The following is a 26,293-nucleotide window of genomic DNA, read 5'->3' on the forward strand; positions in this document are numbered from 1 at the left end:
GGTGGCGACTGCTGGAGCAGGCTCATAGGAGATTGGAGCAGGCTCGGCCGAGACTGGAGAGGGCTCAGAGGAGGCTGGAGAGGGCTTTGTGGAGACTTGAGCAGGTTCTGCACAGGCAGGAGCAAAGGCAGGCTTCTTTTGCCGTCTAGACTTCCTCCTCTTGGGTGGCATGGTTTGAGGGTTAGGCTGAATCCCTGGTGCACACCCACTGGAGCGATAGGTGGAGGAAGTTGGTGGCTGGTGAACTGGCCCGGCCACCATTGTTTCTGAGGGAGATGGACGAGGGGAATACGATTGCCTGTGAACCTCTTCAATTTCAAATTCGGAACCATTAAGGAATAGAACCAGATTAATAATTTCGACAAGGGAATAGAGGCATTCAGGTTCACAGAAGCGAATCGTATTCTTGTCCAAACCCCTCAGAAAACAGAAATTTAAAACAGCATCGGGCCAGCTCACCTGAGAAGACAGCTCAGCAAATTCCTCGACGTATTTCTCCAGTGAGCGGCCCTCCTGCCTGGCCATCCAGAGCCGATCTTCTATGGTCACTCTTGGCTGGCGTTCAGGATCCTTTGAAGGAAAGGGAACAAGGAATAAACCCATCCTCTATGTAAAATGACAGTTTACCCCAAAATAAAAACTATTCCTTTAGTTTATTTTGTCCAGTTTTAATCCAAACAAATAATTTAAGCCATGAGTCATAAAACTAGATATAGTTTACATCCATAGTTTTATGACTCATGGCTTAAATTATTTGTTTGGATTAAAACTGGAAAAAATAAACTAAAGGAAAAGTTTTTATTTTTAGGTGAACTGTCATTTTAAGTGTCATATTTCAAGAATCAATAATACAAAATATCTCTGTATGTATTCTCTTCTCTAGCTTGCTTACTAATCTCAAATAAATCTGGTTGTCAAATAAACCTGCCATTGTATATTACAAATATTGTTGAATCCTTAACAAATTGCTTTGTTCCTCTCTTATAAGTCACTTTGGATAAAAGCACCTGCTAATAAATGTAAATGTGTAAATGCAACACATGAGTGATAATATAATCATGAATGAGATGTTTTATTTACATATATAAAGGGTGTTGTTGACTATAGTAGTTCAAGACATACCTATGAAAAATATTTTTCTACAGTATTGTTTTGAACTAACAATTTTACTATAATTGCTCAGATGATGCTCCGGTGGATTATATATATATAAATAAATACAGACACGTCTGTTTGTTGTTTTCAGATTTTGTGCAGTACTGTAGTTGTATTTGTCACTGTGGCTCTCTTGCACAATAATATACAGCAGTGTCTTCATTCTTCATATTATTCATCTGCAGATACATCTGTTTCTTGCTGTTGTCTCTGGAGATGGTGAACCGTCCCTGAACAGACTGAGAGTAGTATATAGAGCCACTGCCAGATGAGATGTATGCCAGCCACTCCAGACCTCCTCCTGCTGCCTGTCTGATCCAAGACAAGCTCGGGTCACCGCTAAATCCAGAGGCTGTACAGGTAAGTCTGTGAGATCCTCCAGGTTTAATGACCGCTGACTCAGACTTAGTCAGTGTCTGACACCAACAGACTGAAAAATGAACAGTTCAACATTAACATTTACAACAGTACACATGAATAAGTCTGATTGTCAACAGGTTTTCAAAAGCCCTTCTTACATTCTGTGAGAGCAAACATGACGATAAAACCCAGTTTAGACACAATATCCATTGCCATGTTATGAAAAGAGGAACCTGATGCAGGAAAGTCAAACAAGTTTTGTGTCTGTAGATGAATAGAGTAGGGCTTTTAAAAGGGACAAGAAGTAGATTTGCATAGACTGCCCTCTAAAGGCACATTTACATTTTCTGTGTCCTTATTAACCTCCATGTCTGCCTTTCAACGTATTGTTTGTTACTTTTCATATACTAGTAGATAATTACAGAGCAAATTTAAGTGGATACATTTTAGTTGATCCAAATCCTTATCCAATCCCAGAATCATGAAAACTTTACACATTCCAGAAAAAACATACAATATAAGGAAAAAAAATAGTTTTTTTTAGTTTTTTTTTAAAGTGTTTTTGGTGTGAACACTGATCATAGAGATGAGATGAGTGAATACATGCCTTTTTTAATTTTTTTATATATGCTTTAAAGTTGACATTTATTAATGAGGGATGGATTGCAGCCTCTTGTGTTACTGTGTTTTTCGGGCACATTAATAAACAGCAGTGTCCTCAGCCTGTAGATTTGTCATGTGCAGATACACCTGCATTTTACTGTTGTCTCTGGAGATGGTGAATCGTCCTTCAACAGTTTTAGAGTAATATTTGCTACTGCCGCTTGGAGCAGAAATATATGAGATCCACTCGAGCCCTTTCCCTTCAGCCTGTCTGATCCATGAAATGACTGCATCACCAACTTCAATCCAGAGAAAGTACAGGTCAGTTTATGTTCGTTCCCAGGTTTGAGGACGACTGACTCAGACTCAGTCAGTGTCTGACTTTTGCACACTGTTAAAATAAAAGATATTATCATTTATGAGACACTTGAGTTTTAGCAATAAAGTGAAAAATAGACATGACTTGACAGCAAAGAGATGAAAATTAATAAAATATAAATACACCGGATTGTTTAAAAATAAATCTTACTTACTGTCCATAGAGACGAGTATGCTTATGAAACAAGTAATTCTGATGACCATTTTTGCAGCAGTTTTTGTTAAAAATCTCAATGACAAAACACTTAAAAGGAGACAAATATGAAAAGTACATTTTAATTTGCATAGCCCATCCTCCAGCAGATTTCATATCAATAAAAGGAGGGTCAGACCAAAAGAAAAGAAGAAAAAAAAACAACCCTATATCTTGCTCATTGTAGATGATATTTGCCACTGCAGTGTACTAATTCACTTAATCAGATTTGGCATGATTGAATATTGTTGAGTCTGAATCAAACAACAGCCTATTATTTTCAGATTCATTTAGCAGGTGCTTATGTACAGTACACTCACTTCAGGTTATGAATCTCACTCAATGATCATTCCTCCAAACTCTGAATCTATTATCTTTTTGACCTTCCTTATTACCAGCCCAGAAATTCATACTTTCATTTGGGACGTTGTTTATACAGAAGTATTAAAATGTTTTCTAAACAAGTAATGTGTTGAATTGTGGGTAAATTTGCAGTAATTGCTTCAGTGATTTCATGCATGAATAGTTTTTGTTCAGCCCTGCAGTCTATTGTGTAACCGTGACTCTCTTGCACAGTAATAAACAGCTGTGTCTTCAGTCTTCAGGCTTTTCACCTCTAAATACAGCATGTTTTTGCTGGTGTCTGTGGTGATGGAAAACTGCCCTTGTAGAGACTGAGCATAATATACACTTGAGCCATATATAAACCCAATCCACTCCAGTCCTCTCGCTGGTTTCTGACGGATCCAAGCCATCCAGTAGCTGCTCATTGAGAATCCAGACGCACTGCAGGACAGAGTGACTGATTCTCCTGGTCTTTTCACCACAGAATCTGAAGAGGTCAAAGACTGACCACTAACAGCTGAAAAACAGAGAAAAAATATGTTAGATTTAGAAAAATTAATTGACAACAATAATCTGGAGAAGTGAAATCATTCTCACATGAAATAATCATCAGGAGAACTCCATAAAGTAACATTTCCATTATCACCATAAAACTGTCAAATGAAGAGAATAAGAAGATATTTATCTGCACTGCAGCAGAACATAAACACTGACTGAGGATTCAGTTTATAACACAGTCCTGTGAGTGTCTGAGTGACTCTGATCCTCCCTACTGAATCATTTGCATATATAGAGGTTCGCAGGTGTAAGGATTTTTAATCTAGTTGTGTTTTAATTTGAATATTTGTTTAGTAGGCCTGTTCACTTACTCTTCAGTCATTCATTATTGACCCGATGTCACACGGATTCTCAAAACAGCCAGGTGTAGGGTCTGCACAGTCTCAAGGATGAGCAGGTCCCACCATAAACTGTGTTTAAGTCTCAATTCGCGGAAACTTTGGTTTGTAAATCTTACATTGATTCCGGACCGGCAGACACTAATGGATCACGAGACTCTTTTTTATGACTATTTCGATAAGTCCCAAACCTCTCCTCTGTAACTTCAAAGGAGATGCGAACACCACGGATCGGGTTTCGAAAGACAGGCCCGAATTCCAAACGGTCATAAAAAGGAAAATACACGCACGCACCCACAGACACACACACACATAAAAAAGCCCTACATAAAGACTGTATACACAAATATTATACCTGCAAATATGAATGTATCTGCCATTATGGTGCTTGTTGCATGTATGTGTTACTAATGTAGAATCGTAGGATTGACTGTAGTAGGTTAGTTTTCATGTTAAACAATAGTATTAGAGTAGAAAGTGTATCTTTTTTATGTGATGAGAGACACCTGTCGAGTTTGGTCTCTCCGTAAAGCTGTGAGTCCGAGCTATTCACCCATGTACGTTACATTTCTGTCAAATGCATCGTTCAATGTTTAATAGTACTATGAAGAAAATGCACCGATTTGACATACCATAAATTAACCATGGACAGGACAAAGGGATGCGGGAAACCGCCAAATTGCAACGCGATCATTGGAGGACGTTATCAGGAAGGCGTTCTGGTCTGTTGTCTTTAAAATACCACAACACGCGTCTTTTCTATGCACAAGTTTTTCCTGCACAAGTTCCTGCCGTAGAGACGGACTCTCTTCTTTATCTTCCGGTCATCTTACTTCCAGTTAAGCCTTCGTCTGAAACTTCGCTGAAGATCACCTCCTGAAGGACCAACCACCACACTGAGCGCTCCGAAACTCTAAGCACCACAACGAACCTACATGCAAGTATTTGTTAAGATTTTAAATACTGGGTTTCCTTGCTGGCTCTTCAAGGTTGACTGTTCGAATTGGCCATTCATTGATTATCTCTCTTTCTGACTTTTACTTTCACTTTGTATGTATCTATGTCTACTTGTGTACATTTATCCGTATAACCTTTGTATTACCCGTTCCGTATATTAAACACGTCATACCCATGCTTTTGTTCACTTGCTCATTTAACAACAACCGAGTCACTTTAACGTTCTGATCCTAATATCCTTGCTTTACGTTTGGATGCTATCACAGAAATTTATCCTCATGGCCTGAGTATAACATTTCTGTCGTAATAGTCTGTGGATACTTACCGGTTTGCTGGACGGACCGATAGCTTTCACATAATTATTAAACTAGAACTGATCATATATGTGAATGATTACAATTCGTTGTGATTAATTCACCATATATGGTTAATTCCCCCTTGGGTTGGAATGCGCATATAATTATTCATAAAACGTTATGAATATTATATTCATATTCCACCCATAAATTGATTAATAACTGTACAAGTCGTCACACAGGTCACAGATCTCATGAACACAAAATCACCAGTCTGATCATAGTCAGAGGATGCAGGGGGAACTAATACCTTTGGCTGCAACTGCTTGCTCACAACAAAGTCACATTCATACAAACTGCTAAGTCATTGATAGACAGAAATCAAAAGGTCTCAGATGAAGTGTCTGCTGCTCCATTCATTTATGAGCCTTCAGTTTGACTCATTCTGCACATTAATGTGCTGTAACACCAGATTCAACTTAATCAGCTGAAATAACAATTTCAGAAGAACACAGAATAAATCAAATATAACATTTTATTTGCCAGGAACTGTAAGAATGCATCATGCTAATTACATAATTAAACAACAATAAGAAGCCAATAATGATAAATACATAACATCAATTGCCCAGGTGAAAAGGAAATCGAGCACAGCGTTAGTTCAGTCAGGCGTAGTGCTGCGAATAGCTGATGCGGTCAGCTGTCAAATCGCTCCAATCACTACCATTCTCCTATTAGACATGGGACATATATATGTGGCATTACTGCTCGGTAAGTATATGCTCAAACTGCTCACAACCAACCCTCCCTCCCCATTATAAGCATGAGCATTTTACTGTGCACCTTCTGGTTGTCGTCTTCTTTTGTTTCAGATCACTAAGGCTTTCAAGTCCTTATGGAACAGGGTATGATGTTGACTTAAGTGGTAACATAGTAACATTAAAGTAACATAATGTTAACATAGATGTTAGAAATAGAAAGAGCAAAATATGGTATGGGGACATGCAAGATGTATGTTAAAAACATGTTTGTGCTAACAATGTGTGAAAGAAAATTACAGCCGCTAAGAGATGTTCCTAATATGGTAAAAGGACAGAGGCTTCGGCTTGGAGGTTAGAGATATAAAAGTGAGGGGAAGCTTTCGTTCTTTGTCTTACACTCTGCAGCTACTTGTGTTTCTGTATGACCTGTCTGACCTTTCTTGCAAAAAATAAAACCTTTAAAGACAATTAGACGTATTTATCTCTTATGCAGTAGAGTCGGGTTGATTTGTTTGCCACAACAAAGGCAAGCCAACGGAGGCAGTGTGATGCTTTGGGCAATGTTCTGCTGGGAAACCTTGGGTCCTGCCATCCATGTGGATGTTACTTTGACACGTACCACCTACCTAAGTATAGTTGCAGACCAAGTACACCCTTTCATGGAAACGGTATTCCCTGGTGTCTGTGGCCTCTTTCAGTAGGATAATGAGCCCTGCCACAAAGCAAAAATGGTTTAGGAATGGATTGAGGAGCACAGCAACGAGTTTGAGGGGTTGACTCCAAATTCCCCAGATCTCAATCCAATCAAGCATCTGTGGGATGTGCTGAACAAACAAGTCTGATCCATGAAGGCCCCACCTCGTAACTTACAGGACTTAAAGGATCTGCTGCTAACATCTTGGTGCCAGATACCACAGCACACCTTCAGGGGTCTAGTAGAGTCCAAGCCTCGACAGGTCAGGGCTGTTTTGGCAGCAAAAGGGGGACCAACACAATTTTAGAAAGGTGGTTTATAATGTTATGCCTGATCAGTGTGTGTATATATTACTTCATAATCATGATAACGAGAGCAAGCATATGATTCATAGTCCAATGGATGGTTTTTTCTCATTAGTTCTCAGTTATTGTAAAGCTGCTTCAACAGATGGAGTCACTGTGTCTGTCGAGCACAGTAATAAACAGCAGTGTCCTCTTCTCTCAGACTCTTGGCTTCAAGATACTGTGTACTTTGAGACACATCCTCACTCAGTGTGAAGTGATTTTCCATTGTATCTGCATAAGTAACACTACCAGAGCCAGAGTTAACTTCCCCAATCCACTCCAGAGCTTTCCCTGGCCTCTGTCTGATCCAGTGCATGTAGTAGTCTGTCATCGTAAAACCAGATATTTTACAGGAGGTCTTCACTGTTTCTCCAGGTCTCTTTATCACAGCAGGAGACTGATCTAATCGGATTTCATCACCACTGATACCTGTGGAAAAAAAGACATAAATCAATGACAAGCTTGTATTAATTAAAGCGCTGTTTGACAGAAAAATACAATCACCATACAGATGAAATGCCAAATATTCATGTTCATGTTATGAAAGGAGGAACCTGCTGCAACAGTCAAAATGGATGTATGGAGATAAACAGACTGGGGCTTTTCTTTTAAAGGGAACTAGGAGAAGTTGGTTTGCATAGACTGCCCTCTAAAGGTACATTTACATTTTCTGTGCCCTTATTAACCTCTGTAACCATGTCTGCCTCTCTGACTTTCAGGCTATTTTTTATTTTTTTTTATTTCTTATTTTCTTGATCAGAGGAGCTGGTTACCAAATACCAATTAATAATTGATATATTTTTAGTCAATCCAAATTTTTATTCAAATCCATATCCAAATCCAGATACACCTGCATTTTACTGTTTACACTTGTCTTTGGAGATGGTAAAGAGCAATATTTGCTTCTGCCATTTCGAGCAGAAATATGTGAGATCCACTTGAGCCCTTTCCCTTCAGCCTGTCCTATCCATGAAATAACTGCATCACCAACTTCAATCCCAGAGAAAGTACAGCTCAGTTTATGTTCGTTCCCAGGTTTGAGGACGACTGACTCAGACTCAGTCAGTGTCTGACCTTTTGCACTTTGTTAAAATAACAGTAAGAAGGTTGTCTACAGCAGTCAGTTATGACATAGTATAAAAAATGAAAAATAAATGAATAATGTATTTCTAAATCCTACTGCCCATACAGACATATTATGCTAACTAAAAAACAGGTAATTCTGAGGACACTTTTCCCCAGAGTGTCTTAAAAAAATTCTCTGATAAAACACTGAGAAGTGCATTTTAATTTGCAAAGCATCCTTCAGCAGACTTTGCATAAATAAAAGTAAAGTCAGACTAAAAAAATTACAGTACAATGATTCACTCTAAAACCTTTAGTTAATGGGAAATGCAATATAAAAGTTTTCATATAGAAAATAGTAGAAAATTATCAGAAATAAATATTGAGCATGTTGCCTTTTAAGAAATTTAACTTTCAAATGTCTGCTTTATTTTTGTTGATACATGTTCTTAGGTAAAATGTGAAGTTCATAATTACTTTTCTGTTTATCTACCTCATTTGTAAAAAATAGTATTATTTGTTATGTGTCCTTCCTGGTTCTACATGAAAACAATGAGGTGTGCTCTCACTAGTAATCCTTTGCATCCACTATAAACCATCATAGAGGCAATGCTATACATGTTAAAGATTATATATTAGTAAGGATTTTGTTGAAAAGATGACGTTTAATAAGTTGTTAAAAAAGAGCTAACAGTGATGTTAATAGCCATTATATCTGCTACAGTGAGAACAGCAGTGATTGTTTGTCACAGACATTTATAATTGGATGATTAATCAAGACATGGACATTGAATATTGTTGTATTGTTTCATTACAGTTTTCACTGCAACATGTTAATGACGAAGAGTGATGAACCTTACTACGACTGTCTTCATTAGCTACGGTTTAACTTGGTGTTTAGTCAGAATTTCAAAACACTGCACAAGAACACTACATTGAGCCTGAATCAAATCCATTTAAATTAAATACAAATTAAAAGCCAATTACAGTCACACTGTATTTCAAATCTTAGTTTGTTTAAAAGCTGCTGTTGAAATGTAAGTTGCTAACAAGCTGCTACAGTATATAAGAACTATATACAATGGTTGTCTGATTTGTTGAGCATGTAAACACATTTGTCACAGGTTTTTTTTTTTTTAAAAATGGCTTCAAAATGTATGTTTGTCTCTTCAAGTTAATAAAACGCATTAAATACATTCTAAAAACCCATAGGGAGATCCTGAGGGAAATCATGAAAATGCTTATTCTCTTTAGGACTAGCTGTAAACTGAACAGATGTACTCTGAACATAGCCTGCTCAGTTGAATTTAATTTATTTGGCCATTTATTTGTACATTTATTTAAGAGAAAAATTATCCTATTGATGGCCACCTTTATACACACTGATTTTGGAAGTTGTTTATGAGGAAATGTTACATATCACAACAAGTAAGATTTTGAATCTTGAAGATGTTTGCAGTAAATTTGCTTCAGTGATCTCATGCATGAATAGTTTTTGTTCAGCCCTGCAGTCTTTTGTGTAACTGTGAATCTCTTGCACAGTAATAAACAGCCGTGTCTTCAGTCTTCAGGCTTTTCACCTCTAAATACAGCATGTTTTTGCTGGTGTCTTTTGTGATGGAGAACTGGCCTTGTAGAGACTGAGCATAATATGCAGTTGTGCCACTATCTATATACCCAATCCACTCCAGTCCTCTCCCTGGTTTCTGACGGATCCAGTGCATGTAGTAGCTGCTCATTGAGATTCCAGACACACTGCAGGACAGAGTGACTGATTCTCCTGGTCTTTTCACCTCAAAATCTGAGGAGGTCAAAGACTGACCACTAACACCTGAAAGATAAAGAAAATTAACATTAGTTTAGTTAGAACAGTGCACCTTTAACTGAGAAGAATTTGAGAGTTTCTCACATGAAATAATCAACAGCAGAACTCCATACAGTAGCATTTCCATTATCACCCCAAAACTGTAAAATATGATAATGATAATGATAATGATATTCAGTTGCACTGCAGCTGCAGGACACAAGCAATGACGGAGAACTTGGTTTTATAGCAAGTACTTTTAGAGTTTGTTACACTGACCCTCCCTAAATCATGTAATTTGCATACAAAGGCAAAACTGTGGTAAAACTGAACTGAGAAAATGGATTCAAATATTCTTGACTGATTTCTGACTGATTTGAAACAATATTGTTATTCAATTTTCTTTGAATCTGAATAATTTTTAGGATCTGTAATAATACATGCATTTCAAATTGCATTAAATCTTCAAATCAAATCAACACCAGACAGATAGAACAATCTACTCATTTGTTATTTCTCAGCAATGTTTTAGATTTAATATAATTATTACTAATTCTGGCCAAGTACAGAAATCAAAGTGAATTAATCAGGCTGTATTGGTGTGGGTGTAGTAAAAGTAAAGTGTTTATTATGGGTGTTTTGAGCTTAGCTGTTATTATATCTGTTAGTTAGTGCCTTTTGTTCCATACAAAGAAAGTCAATGCATACAATGTTGATTTGGTTAGAATCACATCTGCTATTCCAGAAACTTGGATAGCATCACAATTATTTAGAAATAAAATGACTGAAAGCAATTCACTGAATGAGTCATACTCTGTCTAATTGTTAATAGAAGGAAAAAAACTACAATTTTTAATTTTAATTAAACTCACTCACATTGATATCACTTATATGTGGGTTTTAGATGAAAACTAAAAAGTATCAACCTATATCTGTGGAATAAAAATAAATTACATCAATGTAGAGCATCTATCAGTCTATTGAATGCTAAAAGCATTCAATTTGGCTAGAAAATAGCAAAATGTCAAAATTACTTGTTGAGGTTAAATCACTACATTGATGCTATGTTTATTAAATTATAATTTTATTGGGCATGTTTGATTATTGTTGAGCTAAATTTGTGTTTATATACAGTTGAATTGGAGAGTGAACATGGAGAGTAAAATGTGAAGAGGTGTTACTGATATGATGATGCAGAAGAGTTACACACTAACTCAACAATTTTACCACATTTTCTTCAAGTGATTTAAAGTATCTACATTTCTTGGCATAAATTGTTGTCATAAGTTACACACTCCGAGAGTCTGTCCATATTGTCTATATAGATCGGGGCTTTAGTCAGTTAGAAATAGATTTCCAAGAGATTAGACAAAACCAAAGGGGGAAAAAAAAAACACTATATTGTAAAGCGAGAGTCTAGAGCAGTGGTTCTCAGACCTGTCCTGGAGAACCACCAGCTCTACACATTTTGTATGTTTCCCTCATCTATCAAACCTGATTCAACTCATGAGCTCATTAGTAGAGACTGCAAGACCTGAAATGGGTGTGTCAGATATAGGGATACATAGGAAATGTGCAGGGCTGTTGGTAGGCGACTCCAGGACAGGTTTAAGAAAAATTACAGTTTTGAGGTTCAACATTTGTTTAGAAAGGGGACAAAGGTTCAAACCTCAACCCTACATACTGTATTGTCAAATAGCAAAATTGTTATTACCTTGTATTTCTTTTGTATGAAGCATGTTTGACATTTTGTTCCACAGGATGTGAGTAGATGATGACAGAATTCACTGTTTAAAGCAAATGATCGGAGCGACTTGACTGGATTTATTAGACAGTGTTTTAAACCTTTGAAAACATTCTACCCTTTAATTACTGACCCACATGCTAGTGGGGCAGTGTTTGGCATGGTAAAGGGTATGACAATGTTGTATGTTTGGTCTTGGTGGAATAGAATCTTTTATTTGATTATTGCTGCTGCTGTTGCAGAGCAAGTACAGGACTTGCTACAAGACACGCTACTGTGAGCAAGTAAGACATGCTGCTTCTGTACAATATAGCGTACATGAATTACCCATAGCTGATCTATACCGGTGGAGCTGGGGAAGGTGTAGGGTTTCTGGAGGCGTGCTGCAACTGTTATTGCGAATGCTTCTCATGTATTTGAAGATTGAGCATGCAAGCTCATTGGCTACTAATACAGGAACCAATCACCTGTGTCCTAAGATAATTATGTGATTACAAGCAGGTTGACTTAAGGACCTAGTAGCCTGCACATCTAGAGTTTCATTACATAACTTTGTATTTGTTTACTCGTGATCATGACTTAATATTTTCTCATGATCTCGAGATAACAAAAGTTGTTTTCTCCTTATCACGACTTAATCTCTGCTCTAAGTTACACAAATGTGCCAACAGGTGGAAGTATAGCACCAAATATAACTTATGGGGTGCAGTGCAGTTTATCCACCTTACTGTGCTATTTTATATTGACCCAGATTGTACAAGTTTCGGACAGAGAGAGTGTAGATCTTACTTCTTCGTGATCACTTTATTTTGAGCGGTATTGTGTGCGTTAAGCAATTAACTTAACTAATGTTAAATGCTTGAATATAATTATTTTGCTTGAAAGTGTAACTCATTGTTACATTCTGACAGCTAGATGCATGACTCATGAAGTGTTCGGTGTGAAACTTATTGCTTATTAAAACTAATTTTGATGTCCCTGTATAGTATTTTGTTTGCACCTTATTGTGTATCAATAAGACGCCATTTAAATCATTGCAGTTTCAGTGTTAGTTACCTCACTGTGTCACTCAATGTATATTGAAAAGAAATATGATTTATAAATTTATGTAAAGATGTGTGTTACAGTACAGAGGGGTCGGAGACACAGATACGGTTAATGGTGTTTGAGACATCCAGAGCAGTAAGCAGATGACGTTGCCAGACAGGACGGATAATATCAAGACAGTTATACTTGACTTGATCTTCACACCAGATACGATGAATGCAGGAATACGTGTAGCAGTGGAACTTCCCAGACAGAGTATATATCAAGACAGAGTTACTTGACTTGATCTTCACACCAGATTTGAAGTAGACGAGGAGGTTTGGAGCAGATACACTCACGGAGGACTGGATCTAGGAAACACAATAGAGACAGGTATGTAGTCCGTAAAGTAAGCATTCAGGTTATGCGTTAACGAGACCGGACAATGACTGAGTGAATGTGAGCATCTTTAGCAGTGTCGCTGATTGGGCTGGTGATGAGTGTCAGGTGCGTGTGATTAATACTCTGGTGAAGGAGTGCGCTGTGATTGGCTGGGTGCAGAGCCTGGCGTGTCTGTGACAATGTGTAGCGGCCTATCATTTAATTCAGTAGTTCACGAGTTAGTTTCCTCATAAAATCTTTAAGCTAATAAGGTTAAGCATATTTGGCTTGCTGTCTGCTGTGGAGGGCCTTGAGGAAGCAGCTTCAACTCGAGCTTAGATATACCCCCAGGGACTACTAGTGCCTGGAAGAGGAGTACGATAGATGAGATGCATAATTTATGTGGTGGAGTTGGGGAGGTGGAGGGTTATTGAAACAACTGATGCCAGAGCAGGGTGAGTAGCTGTTTATATGCTCTGGATGTAATTGAAAGATAAGGTTTCCCTCATCTTGAGATTATGTTTGAGTTTCACTAATTGAAAGATTAGATGGGTTCACTCCTCCCGAAATTACGTTGTGAACTTCACTTTGTAACCTATTGTATTTTCTACTTTTCTTTGTAGGAAACCACAAACATACTATACATAAACTCAAACAGCATCCCAAGATTGTTTTAGCTTATATCAACTGGATTATTTTTTTTTTATTTTTTTTTTTTTTAAATCTGGAATATTGCACCTCTTTTTAAATGGAAGAGCTAGGAGGAGGAAGACGGTTTAACGCACATGATATCACAGCCTATCCTACATGACGAATAAAAATAACAAACAAATCATGTAATATAATTTTATTTAAAACGAAAATAAAGTGGGTTTAATCCAAGCAGCACTAAAAGATTTTAGAATAGTTATAGAATAATCTAGCATCCTTCTGAATGCACTCCGCCTGCGCTTGAGATGTTGAATGCTTTGATTATTTAAACGTTAATTACACAAATATAATGTTTAGCGTACATGGATTGAACAGTGATTGATTAGCTTATATTTATTTATTTATTGTAGACTTAAGTATTAAGCGAAGTAAACATTTTGCTGAAATATCCACAAGATATAAGAGTGCATAATTTATCTGTCAATCTGGTGCACGTGAAAGTTGTTCAATACTATAGCAACAGTAGACTCTGGTGCAGTGTGTTTTAGAATCAGTCACTGTAAAAAGAACTTTTATGTCGAGATGACGAGAAAATTAAGTTGTGATCTTGAGAAAACAACTTTTATCTCGAGATCACGAGAAAACAATATAGAGAGAGAAAAAAAAAAAAAAAGCCATGGCCGGACTGTTTTGGGCTTCCGTAAGTCAGTATGATTCACAATAAAGAATCATTTTAATAGCAGCATGTTTTTTTTATTTTTTTTATTGTATTTAAATGTATGCATATTCAAAACATTTTAGATCGGCCTTATCACTTTATATCACTTTATATCATCTTCCCCTTTATCAGCTCAACCATGTCCACCTCATGATGAGTTTTTGAACAGCTGTCTGTATTAGTGTTTCCACAGTGTCTCTCTTGCACAGTAATACACCGCAGTGTCTTCAGTCTTCAGCTGATTCATGTGCAGATAGAAATTAGAGCTGTCCTTAGATGCTGTGAACCTGCCCTGCACTGACTGAGCTGAGCTCTTAGAAGAATCTGAATAATAATAAATAATCCATTCAAGTCCTTTTCCAGGTGCCTGACGGATCCAATACATGTAAGCGCTACTAAGAGTGAATCCACTGCAGGCACAGGTCAGTTTGTGGGAACCACCTGGAGTCACAACTACTGACTGTTCAGACTGTGTGAGCACAACCTGAGAGTCAATACCTGTGGATAAACATGAAATGTACAAATAATCAGAATTATGTATTTACACTAAGAAAAGAGTTTATTTTGTCCTAATATACTTACAAGACACAGCGGCCAGCAACAGCAAGAGATATGAAGTGAACATGATTTATGTCAAGGCTGAACTGGTGATGAGTCCTCCACTCAACAGTGTAGTTGTTTAAATATGGAACGGACATCAGATCATTTGCATTGAAATCCTGAATTAGCAAAACTAGACCTTGAGGCCATTGAGGTTCATTTAAAGGACAATAGTCCCACATCTTAATACGGATATAATATTGTCCTTCTGTGACACAAATAAATGCGATTATTTTTCAAAGAAGGCATGAGTATATAACCTCATCTGAGTTCCATTAAAAACAGATGTGATGTTGTGTTACGTTCATGTGAAAGTGAATAAAGGACTGTAGCAAAGTTGTAGAGCTTCAGTGTGCTGTAGTTGAATGCATACAGGTAAACACAGATCAGCCCTTTTCCACCACTGGGTCATTGTTCTCACATTTAGTGGCACAAATGGTGGATCAGACTCCTAATTCTGTTGCTTTTATATGAAAATAAATATGATGAACAAGACACCCAAAGTAGCCTGACTCAGACTCAGTCAGTGACATCAACAGACTGAAAAATGAACAGTTCAACATTAACATTTACAACAATACACATGAATAAGTCTGATTGTCAACAGGTTTTCAAAAGCTCTTCTTACATTCTGTGAGAGCAAACATGAAGATAAAAGCCAGTTTAGACACAATATCCATTGCCATGTTATGAAAAGAGGAACCTGATGCACGAAAGTCACAAACAAGTTTATATACAGTAGCTTTTCCAAAAGCTTATTTATTTATTTATTTATTTATTTATTTATTCATTCATGATTTTTACACTGTTTAGTCTGAAAACCTGTTCAAAAGATCTTCATTCAAAGATATTAAGAATGTGAATGTAACATGTAACTTATCAGTTGTTAAAAATCACACATCAGAATGCCTTAGAACTGCATTTTAATTAGTTATTTCTAGCATGAATTCAACATTTTGTTCTTTAAAAGTATATATCCTTACATTTTTGTGAAAAGAAAAGATTCTATATGAGAGATTTTCAGATTGTATTATTTAGTTTACACCATTTACTAAAACACTCAGAGCGAAACAACAAAAACAAGACAAACAAGATCACTTTGTCTGCATGAATTCAATATGCCTATAATGTTTGTTGTTCATTAAGAAAGACCTCCATTAAGAAGTATGTTACAGATTTAAAACCATATTTTAATAAAGTAAAAATCATTGAAGTAGTTTGTTGAATTTGAGGAAAAATTGCTCTTGGGCCATCAGAGATCACATGAATAGTTTTTGTTCAGCCCTGCAGTCTTTTGTGTAACTGTGACTGTCTTGCACAGTAATAAACAGCTGTGTCTTCAGTCTTCAGGCTCTTTATCTCCAAGTACACCATGTTTTTGCTGGTGTCTTTTGTGATGGAGAACTGGCCATGTAGAGACTGAGCAAAAATAGTGCCAGTGTCATCGTCAATTCGGCCGATCCACTCCAGTCCTCTCCCTGGTTTCTGACGGATCCAGTGCAGCCAGCTAAGGGAGAGTCCAGAAACCACACAAGATAGTGTGACTGATTCTCCTGGTTTCTTTACTTCAGAGCCAGAAGAGGTCAGTGATTGACCATGTGCATCTGGAACCAAGACAAAATGTTCACAGAATTAAAACAGCATTGGTTTTAAATATTCATATTTAGAAAGTTTATTACTGAGATTGGTAAGCAGATTTAAACTTACATGAAACCAGTACAAATATAATAATATAACTCAGATTCATCTTCCTCTAAGACCAATGCAGTTCCATGCAAAAACTGTGTTTCTGGTGTGTGAAGAAGCTTTTAAAATCAAAGCATTTATTGAACAGAGAACAGACGATGTTTCAGACTTCATTTGATTAAGGGAGGGTCTTAAAAACTGAACAAAATCTGCTGCACTGCCCTCACTGTTAATCAGTGATGACCCTGTTTTACAGATGAAGATGGGAAAAACTTCATATATATTTATAAAAGATAATGTATAAATGATATATACATATATATTATGATAACGTGACACACATTGTAATAAATGTTTTGTCAGGTGACATAAAAATGTTACCATCAAAAATAACTTTTTATTCAAGTCTTAAACAATACAAAATATGGCTGTATCAACCTGGCTTTATTTCTGTCATGAGTGTGTGTAGTCCACATTTACTTATATTTTATTTATACTTAGTAATTTATACAGTCTTTTTATTGCTTATGCATTAATATTTTGTTGATACATAAAAGACATTTTTGGTAACACTTTATTTTCAGGCTATACTGTTTTTAACCACATGTAGCTCAAACATGGCTGATTATGTTTTGTCCTGAGGTCGATGGCTTTTAAACCATGTGCTACTATTATATTATATTTTTGCAATGAGTGTCTTTAACAGTTAATAAACCTCAGAGGATGAAGCTGCCTGTATCAACAGTACAAACAAATGTACAAAACATGATTACTCACGAGGTTGAGCTGAAATATTGAACACCACGTGAAACGCAGACATGAAGTCTGTTATGCCAGTCGTAAGAGTGAGGGGAAGTTCAATTTGCATGTTGAATATGGCATGAAATGTGTAAAAAGTAAAAAGTGTAAAAAATGTAAGACTCAGAATGATTTAGTGACTAGAAATAATAGCTTAAATTGTAGTAGACTTATTTTTTTATTCAGTCACTATAGTTTATTTTCATATGACATGAGAGTTTTCAACCTTTTCTCTTCCCTCAGTTTGGGATTTATGCCAGTATTTTTGGAAAGGTTTGAACATTTTTTTTAACCTTGCATACCTTTTAAACTTAAACTTATTTCATATTAGTGTGATGCAAGATTGATTTTAGCACTTATAGCTGCCAGCTGAGATACGTTTTCTAGTTATTGTTCTGGGAAATCATAAAAGCAACAGCGGTATCGGTCAGCACCATGGGCAGATGAGCAAGTGAAGTACAGATGATGGTTTGGGTCAGTGGCGTGCAGTGGGGTTCTGAAATGAGGAGGCAAAGTCCTCACTGTTTTTGATTTTAATGTTATTTATTTTAATGTAAATTGCAGTTACACTTAATGTTGACACATTTTTCAGGTAAAGAAACATCACTTACAATATCATGGGGAAAAAAATTATTTATAATTCTCTTTATTAAAAGAAAGTATATTTCTCATCAAGTTAGTGTTTTTAAGCATTGTTGTACATACCAAAATAACTAAAAGAATGCAGTAACAAATTTCATATGTCATATATTTTATTTGTGAACTGATGACTGCTGTTCAGCTGTTTCTTTTTAGTAGTCAACTTATTGTCAGATCAGCAGTCATCAAAGCTCAGTAAACACTGCAGGTGTCATGATGGCCACAATGGTTATTTTTGAGCATCACTACAGCAATTAAAGCAAGAGTACTATACATTACAGTAAGCTGGATGAAAGAAAAATAATTAAAGTTAGAAACAAATAAATACAAATCTGAGTGAAGATCAAAAATTGCAATATCTATCAACAGTAAACTCTGTCCTTTCAATGGTCATGCAAATGGTGAGTGGATTTCAGATACAAACAAGAAAGTATCTGAATTTAAGAACCAGAAAGAATTAAAATCATGATGATCTTATTATAACAATGACTACTAATATTTAAAAATAATAATGACTAAATAATTACTAGTCATAGCCTAATAACTTCTTTCTGTGGTTATTGTAGGGCCTCTTCAACAGATGGAGTCACTGTGACTCTCGAGCACAGTAATAAACAGCAGTGTCCTCTTCTCTCAGACTCTTGGCTTCAAGATACTGTGTACTTTGAGACACATCCTCACTCATAGTGAAGTGATTTTTCACAGAGTCTGCGTAAATAAGATAATTAGAGCTAGAACTACTGCCAGAGTTTACTCTCCCAATCCACTCCAGAGCTTTCCCTGGCTTCTGTCTGATCCAGTGCATGTAGGAGCTTGTCATCGTAAAACCAGATATTTTACAGGAGATCTTCACTGTTTCTCCAGGTCTCTTTATCACAGCAGGAGACTGATCTAATCGGATTTCATCACCACTGATACCTGTGGAATAAAAGACATAAATCATATTAACAGTGAGCTTCTATCATAGTGCTGTTTTCTAGAATAACACAAATGTCAAATTTACCTTGTTGAGAAACAATCACCACAAATAAGAAATGCCAGATGCTCATTGACACCATTGTTAAAATGTTTGCTAAATGTAAATTCTGCTCCTGTTGTTTCAGTGCACAGTAAACAATGATCTGGATTTGTGTTATATAGAGGTAAATCATCACATTTGCATAGTCTGCTTTCTCAGGCCTTGTACGTGATTATTATTAATGAGAGGAGGAGGAGTTACTAAGTCCAGAATTGTTTATTGTGGACTCCAATTTAGCTGTTTTCTTCATGGAATTTAAATGATGTCAGTATGCTAATTGTTTAGCATAATTTATAATAACTATTCAGTCTTCAGAAACGGGTCATGTTTAATTTACAGTTTTTTACGATTGCTTAAGCACAATTTTGAAAACAGGGCCCGGTTTGTCAAAACACTACACACAATTAACACAACCCTACACCAAAGAAGCACAACACTTCAGATCATTTGCAAAATTAAACACTTCATTCAAAACTTTACATTAATTTAACAAAACTTTACATTCATTTACACACTGCTGTGCTCAATCTTAAATACTTGTAACTTTTATACTTTTCTAATTATATAGTCTGGGTTTGATTTTTTCAGAGATATTGTTAGAGTAAAGTACATATATATATATATATATATATATATATATATATATATATATATATATATATATATATATATAAACACAAGATCAGTACTGCACATTGATGAAAATATTTATTTCTCACCACATTGTAAAACCATTCAATACATCAATGCCTTTCCAAAGGTTATATTTTGCACTGAAAACTAGAACATATTCTAAATATAATATATTACATGAACAAAAATATTTGTGGAGACAAAACACCAAAGCATCATCTCTTGGCCTAGCTGGATCTGGCCATAGCGCTTCATCCACATCTCAGGCGAGACAGTGAGGGAAGAATCTTCTTGAAAGGTGAATCCATCCTTGCACAGATCCTGCATCAGTTCAGTCAGGCCTTCTTCATGGCTTGAATGAGGCACATCCTGACACAGGGCTGGAGATTGTAAACCTTCCATGCCAAAAAAACAAACAAACAAACAAACAAAAAAACTCCTCAATGGGTTTACAGTTTTTCTTGATTGTTTACACACATTTTCTGAAAGCATGCCTCATACTCTCAGAACTCTACACACAAATCAAAAAACACACACACAATGGGCAAAACCACTCAATTCTCCTGCAAAATTAAACTTTACATTCAAAACAATGTTCTTTCTTCTCAAAATGGTATTTTGTTTTCAAAAAGACACACACAAACCATCATATGAATAGACATTTATAAGAACCAATTGAACACTGATGTGCTCTATGTAAAACACTATGATGATTGGAAAACACTTCTCCATTCATCATAATGACTTTGGTCTTTATTTGATTCAGTGTTACACTTACTACAGACAGTACATACATAAGTGTGTTGTAAAATATTTGTAATATATATATATATATAATAGTAGTTCCCTTTCGATACTTCACTCGTACTGCGTATGGGGAAAGGTCTCCCTTTTTCCCCGCTGCTGAAGCCTTTTTCAATAACGCAGTGTAACTGCATCGTCATTGGTTCACTCATAGACAAGTTGTTGAACCAATGACGGCGCGGCATAGCTGCGCGGCCTATGGCGACAAAGCGCGCGAATATTCCCGCCGAAACGGGCGGGGTTAGGGGCTATATAAGCAGGCGTTTCGCCATAGGATTTCAGTGTTTTCTCCTTCAGCGACGACCTCTACTTCTCTTCGCTGATCTCCGCCTGAAGCCGAAGAAGCTCGCCGCCTTCCTGACAGCTCTCGCCGCCGTCTGAAGAGGCTCCCGCAGCGGACTCGCCTGGACTCGCCGGTTGAGGACAGCACCAGCGCCCTCACTGACTGCAGCTTCAGCGCCGTCGTCTAGCCGCCGCCTCCCGCTTCCCGCTCCCGGCCGCTTCCTGTGCGTCCCCTGCCGCCATCTGGCACGCCGCCTGAGAGCTTCACCCGCGGCTTAACGCCGCTCTAAAAGAGCGTTTCCAGCGGTTTTCACCGCTTCTAAGAGCTTCCGCGGCCCTCGCTGCTCTACAAAGAGCCACCCAACTGCCGTTTTCACGGCACCGGCATCTCCTGATGCCCCGTCACTCATGTGCTACGTGCAGGGCCCCCCTGCACGATAGCGACGGACACAGCGAGTGCGTCGTCTGCCTGGGCAAGCCCCATGCGGACGGCGCGCTTGCTGGAGACTCATGCCCGCACTGCGAGTGCATGAGTCTCAGTTCCCTGCGCTCGCGGGTCGCCTTCTTCACGGAGGGCGATCTCGCCGCTCGCGCCCTCCCGTCTCCTTCCTCCCGCGAACCGGCCAGGAAAAGACAGCGGGGTAGAGCGACTCAGCGCCCGGAGTTAGGCAAGCTCACGCCGGCCCAGCCCCCGCGTGCCTCGCCCTCTCCTCCGAGGGAACTCTCTCCCGTTCTGTTCTCTCGCCCTGAGCAGCGTCCCTCTGCCGAAGCAAGTGACCTCGTCTCATTCGGAGGAACAGACGACGAGCAGGATGACTCCATGTCACTTGTGGCTTCCGAAGCGGAAGGATGGGCTGGTGAGCCGGATGACCCCGCTCCCCCGCCTCCCTTGGAGCCCATTGAGCACGGCCAGGGCATGGATGCCGAACTATTCCGCATCCTGTCCAGAGCCGTGGAAGAGCTGGACCTCGAGTGGGCCCCTCCAGAGGAGCCGTCTTGCAGCCGCCTGGACGAGTGGTTCCTGCCAGGCCGCCGCCAAGCACCTCGCCAGCGCTCAGCGCCCTTTTTTCCCGAGGTCCACGAGGAGCTCACGAAGTCGTGGCGCGCTCCGTATTCCGCCCGCCTTCACACAACGCACCGCTCCGCCCTCACCGCCGTCGACGGCGCCGAAGAGAAGGGATACGAGCACCTGCCACCCCTAGACGAAGCGGTGGCTGCTCACCTCTGCCCTCCCGCGGCTGTGGGATGGAAGACTAAGAGGGCCCTTCCTTCCAAGCCCTGTTGGACCACCTCTACTTTGGCTGGACGGGCTTACACCTCGGCGGGCCAGGCTGCCTCCGCGCTCCATACAATGGCCATATTTTAGGTCTTCCAGGCCAAACTCCTCCACTCGCTGGACGAGTCTGGAATTGACGCGCCGGCTTTCAAGGACCTTCGCAGCGCCACTGACCTTGCCCTGCGAGCCACGAAGGCCACGGCCCAGGCCATCGGGCATTCCATGGCCAGCCTGGTAGTATTGGAGCGCCACCTGTGGCTCAACCTTACGGAGATCAAGGACCTGGACAAGACGGCCTTCTTAGACGCCCCGGTCTCTCCCTCTGGTCTCTTCAGGCCTGCAGTGGACGGCTTCACCGAGCGCTTTACTGCTGCGCAGAAATCGTCTCAGGCTATGAGGCATTTCTTGCCTAAGCGCTCCAGCTCTGCTTCTGCGTCCAGCCGCCCCAGGACTGCGCCGGCTCAGCAGAACAAGCCAGCTCCACCCGCAACACAGGCAGCGCCACCCAAGGAGCATCGCCAGCGCTCGCGCCCTGCGAAGCGCCCTCCCTTCCCGAGACGCCAGGGACCCCGGCCCAAGATTGTGCTGGACCCGGTGCCTCCGAAGTCGTCCTGATTCGTCAGGAAGGAAGAGGATGGGGGATCGTCCCGTTGCGACCGGACAGCCCCAAAAGTTCCCACGAGTAATTTCCCCTCCGCCTCGTTTAATTCCGGGCGTGGGAAACATGCTCCAAGTGACAGCTGGGCTCACACCTGTTGCGGCCACCCCAAACGCCGTTTTCACGGCGAACAATATTTTACCTCATCTAAAAAAGAGCAAATTTCCTCTTCCACCTCTCTCGGTGTACGACCCCTCAACGGCGGTCTGTCGCCCGATATCATTCAACCCCTTGCCACTCGGGCCGAGGCCTGGCAGGCCATCCCCGATGTGTCAGAATGGGTTATGGGGATCGTAACCCAGGGCTACTCGCTCCAGTTTGCACGACGGCCCCCTCGCTTCGGCAGGGTGCTTCAAACCTCGGTCAATCCGGACGACGCGCATGTCCTCCGAACCGAAGTTATGACGTTGCTAAGAAAGGGAGCTGTGGAAATAGTTTCCCCGACAGAGAGCGAGTCAGGCTTTTACAGCCGCTACTTTCTGGTCCCCAAGAAGGATGGTGGTCTCAGACCCATTCTAGACCTCAGACTTTTGAATCACTCCCTCATGAGACGGAAGTTCAAAATGCTGACGCTGAAACAGATCCTCGCGCACATTTGCCCCGAGGACTGGTTCTGCTCGCTGGACCTGAAGGATGCGTATTTTCACATCCAGATAGCCCCCCGTCACAGACGATTCTTGAGATTCGCATACGAGGGAGTGGCGTACCAATATACGGTCCTGCCCTTCGGGCTGTCTCTGGCTCCTCGCACTTTCACCAAGTGCATGGACGCGGCGCTTTCCCCTCTGAGGCAAATGGGAATCCGGGTCCTAAATTATCTCGACGACTGGCTCATTCTAGCCCGTTCGCGAACCGAGCTGGAACACCACAGATCCGTGCTCCTCAGCCATTTACAATGTCTGGGTCTCAGGGTCAACTTAGCCAAGAGCTCGCTGTGCCCCACCCAGCGAATCTCGTTTCTGGGGGCAGTTTTCGACTCAGTCCGCATGACGGCAGTAGTCTCGCCGGAGCGTGCTCTAGCGATTCAGCAGCTCACGGCCTCAATCAAGAACAAAGCCTGTCTCCCTCTGAAGTTTTTCCAGAGGCTACTAGGGCTGATGGCTTCTGCCTCCCCGGTGCTGCAGCTCGGCCTTCTTCGGATGCGGCCTCTTCAGTACTGGTTGAAATTCTGGGTTCCTCCCAGCGCCTGGCGGCATGGCCGCTTATGTCTCAAAGTCAATCAGGCCTGTCTTCTAGCCCTGAAACCTTGGATGGACCCTATGTGGTTCAAGCACGGAGTACCCTTACAGGCGGTCTCACAAAGGACGGTGCTCTCAACGGACGCTTCCAACTCGGGTTGGGGCACTGTGTGCGAGGGCAGACCGGCCTTCGGCTCGTGGAGTCACGAGGAAAGCCGTCTACACATCAACTGTCTAGAGATGCTAGCAGTGATGAAGGCCCTTCAGTCCTTTCAGGCTCACTTGACAGGACGTCATGTTCTAGTCCGATCGGACAGTATGACAGTGGTGTCATATTTAAACCACCAGGGCGGTCTCTCGTCCAGCCGCTTATGCGCTCTGGCGAAACGTCTTCTGGAATGGGCTCTTCCGAGGCTTCAGTCGCTCAGAGCGACTCATGTTCCTGGCAGGAACAATCTGGGCGCAGACACGGAGTTGTCACGGAGCAACATCCCCTCCGACGTGTGGATGCTCCACCCCCAAGTGGTCCTCAAGATTTGGGAGTTCTTCGGGAGGGCAGAGCTAGACCTCTTCGCCTCAGAAGACAACTCTCATTGCCCAACATTTTTCTCGAAGGAAGTCGATGCTCTGGCCCATACATGGCCCAGCACGCTCCTTTACGCCTTCCCTCCAATCGCACTGATCCCTCAGGTCATCAGGCGCATCAGAGAAGACCAACACAGAGTCCTTCTGGTGGCCCCGCTCTGGAGGAACCAGGTTTGGTCCTCGGAGCTGTTCAAGCTCTCCCTGAGAGCCCCGTGGCCGATTCCCCTGAGACGGGACCTCCTCTCTCAGGCAAACAGAACGATCTGGCACCCACAGCCGGAGCTTTGGGCTCTGCACCTCTGGTCCCTCGATGGGAGCCGACCAGCCTCCCCGGGACATCCTAAATACCATTTCTCAGGCTAGAGCCCCGTCCACGAGACGCCTCTATGACCAGAAATGGTCTGTCTTTGTTGATTGGTGTTCCTCACGCAACATAGACCCTGTGGAGAGTGACGTATCCTTCATACTGTCTTTACTCCAAGAACGCTTGGAAATGGGGCGCACCCCTTCTACTCTTAAGGTTTACGTAGCAGCCATTGCGGCGTTCCATGCTCCCATTGCTGGCCAATCAGTGGGACGTAACGGCCTTGTAATCCGTTTCCTGAGGGGTGCTAGGCGATTGAATCCTCCTCGCCCCCTCACCATTCCCACTTGGGACCTCTCGCTGGTCCTCAGGGCCTTAAAGGGAACCCCCTTTGAGCCAATGGGTTCAGCCGATCTCAGGCCCCTAATGCTAAAGACCGCCCTGCTGTTAGCACTGGCATCGGTTAAACGCGTTGGCGATTTGCAGGCCCTCTCTGTGAGCCCTGCATGCCTTGAATTTGGGCTTGGAGACTCGAAGGTCGTTCTGAAACCTAGGCATGGCTACGTTCCTAAGGTGCTCTCAACCCCGTTTAGAGCTCAGGTCATCTCGCTTTCTGCTCTTCCTCCCTCGGCGGATGAACGAGAGCTAGAGCTACTCTGCCCAGTCAGGGCATTGAGGACCTATGTGGAGCGATCGCAGCCTTTCAGGCAGTCGGATCAGCTCTTTGTTTGTTTTGGTGGCCGCACCAAAGGGTCTCCGGTCTCAAAACAGCGCCTTTCCCGTTGGATAGTGGACGCTATTAACCTGTGCTACTCCTCACTGGGTGCAGACTGCCCCATAGGAGTCAGGGCCCACTCCACTAGAGGAATGGCCTCCTCGTGGGCTTGGTCCAACGGAGTTTCCATTCAAGACATCTGTGAGGCGGCCGGCTGGTCTTCGCTGTCCACTTTTGTCAGATTCTATCATCTCGATGTCCCGACCTTGCAAGCTCGGGTTCTTTCAGTGTGATTAAGCGGCCTCTGGTGAGTTCCGCCTCACACAACCCCAGGAATTATTTCCTTAAGTGTAACTAGGGTTCGATTAAGGGTTAGGGTTAGGGCTTTTTGGAGCCCCTCCCATGTGTCCAAATACAGGCTATATCGTTCCCAGCCGTGGCACGGCGTGGTTGAATTCGTTCCCCATACGCAGTACGAGTGAAGTATCGAAAGGGAACGTACTCGGTTACTAACGTAACCTCGGTTCCCTGAGATACGGAACGAGTACTGCGTCACTTGCCGTGCCACGAGGCTGCGGCTTCATGGTCGTCGCTTCAGCCGATTACACTGAAATCCTATGGCGAAACTCCTGCTTATATAGCCCCTAACCCCGCCCATTTCGGCGGGAATATTCGCGCGCTTTGTCGCCATAGGCCGCGCAGCTATGCCGCGCCGTCATTGGTTCAACAACTTGTCTATGAGT

The 26,293-nt window shown here is 41.1% G+C and overlaps 1 protein-coding gene and 6 gene segments (V, D, J or C); all 7 read right to left on the bottom strand.

The window, feature by feature from the left end:
• Window positions 1-26,293, bottom strand: part of LOC125274624 (polymeric immunoglobulin receptor-like) — an 859,185-nt gene that overhangs the window by 252,656 nt on the left and 580,236 nt on the right. The window lies entirely within an intron of this gene.
• On the bottom strand, window positions 2,820-4,119 carry LOC125274839. The segment is given in 2 exon segments: window positions 2,820-3,551; window positions 3,632-4,119. Coding segments are annotated over 2 exon segments (381 nt in total).
• Window positions 6,920-7,663, bottom strand: LOC125274969. The segment is given in 2 exon segments: window positions 6,920-7,414; window positions 7,474-7,663. Coding segments are annotated over 2 exon segments (369 nt in total).
• On the bottom strand, window positions 9,538-10,344 carry LOC125274870. The segment is given in 2 exon segments: window positions 9,538-9,881; window positions 9,960-10,344. Coding segments are annotated over 2 exon segments (375 nt in total).
• On the bottom strand, window positions 14,498-15,014 carry LOC125274951. The segment is given in 2 exon segments: window positions 14,498-14,872; window positions 14,957-15,014. Coding segments are annotated over 2 exon segments (363 nt in total).
• LOC125274888 lies at window positions 16,225-16,779 on the bottom strand. The segment is given in 2 exon segments: window positions 16,225-16,584; window positions 16,682-16,779. Coding segments are annotated over 2 exon segments (372 nt in total).
• LOC125274809 lies at window positions 18,174-19,192 on the bottom strand. The segment is given in 2 exon segments: window positions 18,174-19,015; window positions 19,101-19,192. Coding segments are annotated over 2 exon segments (387 nt in total).

Source organism: Megalobrama amblycephala, linkage group LG1, assembly GCF_018812025.1.
Source record: "Megalobrama amblycephala isolate DHTTF-2021 linkage group LG1, ASM1881202v1, whole genome shotgun sequence".
Classification (NCBI taxonomy): Eukaryota; Metazoa; Chordata; class Actinopteri; order Cypriniformes; family Xenocyprididae; genus Megalobrama; species Megalobrama amblycephala.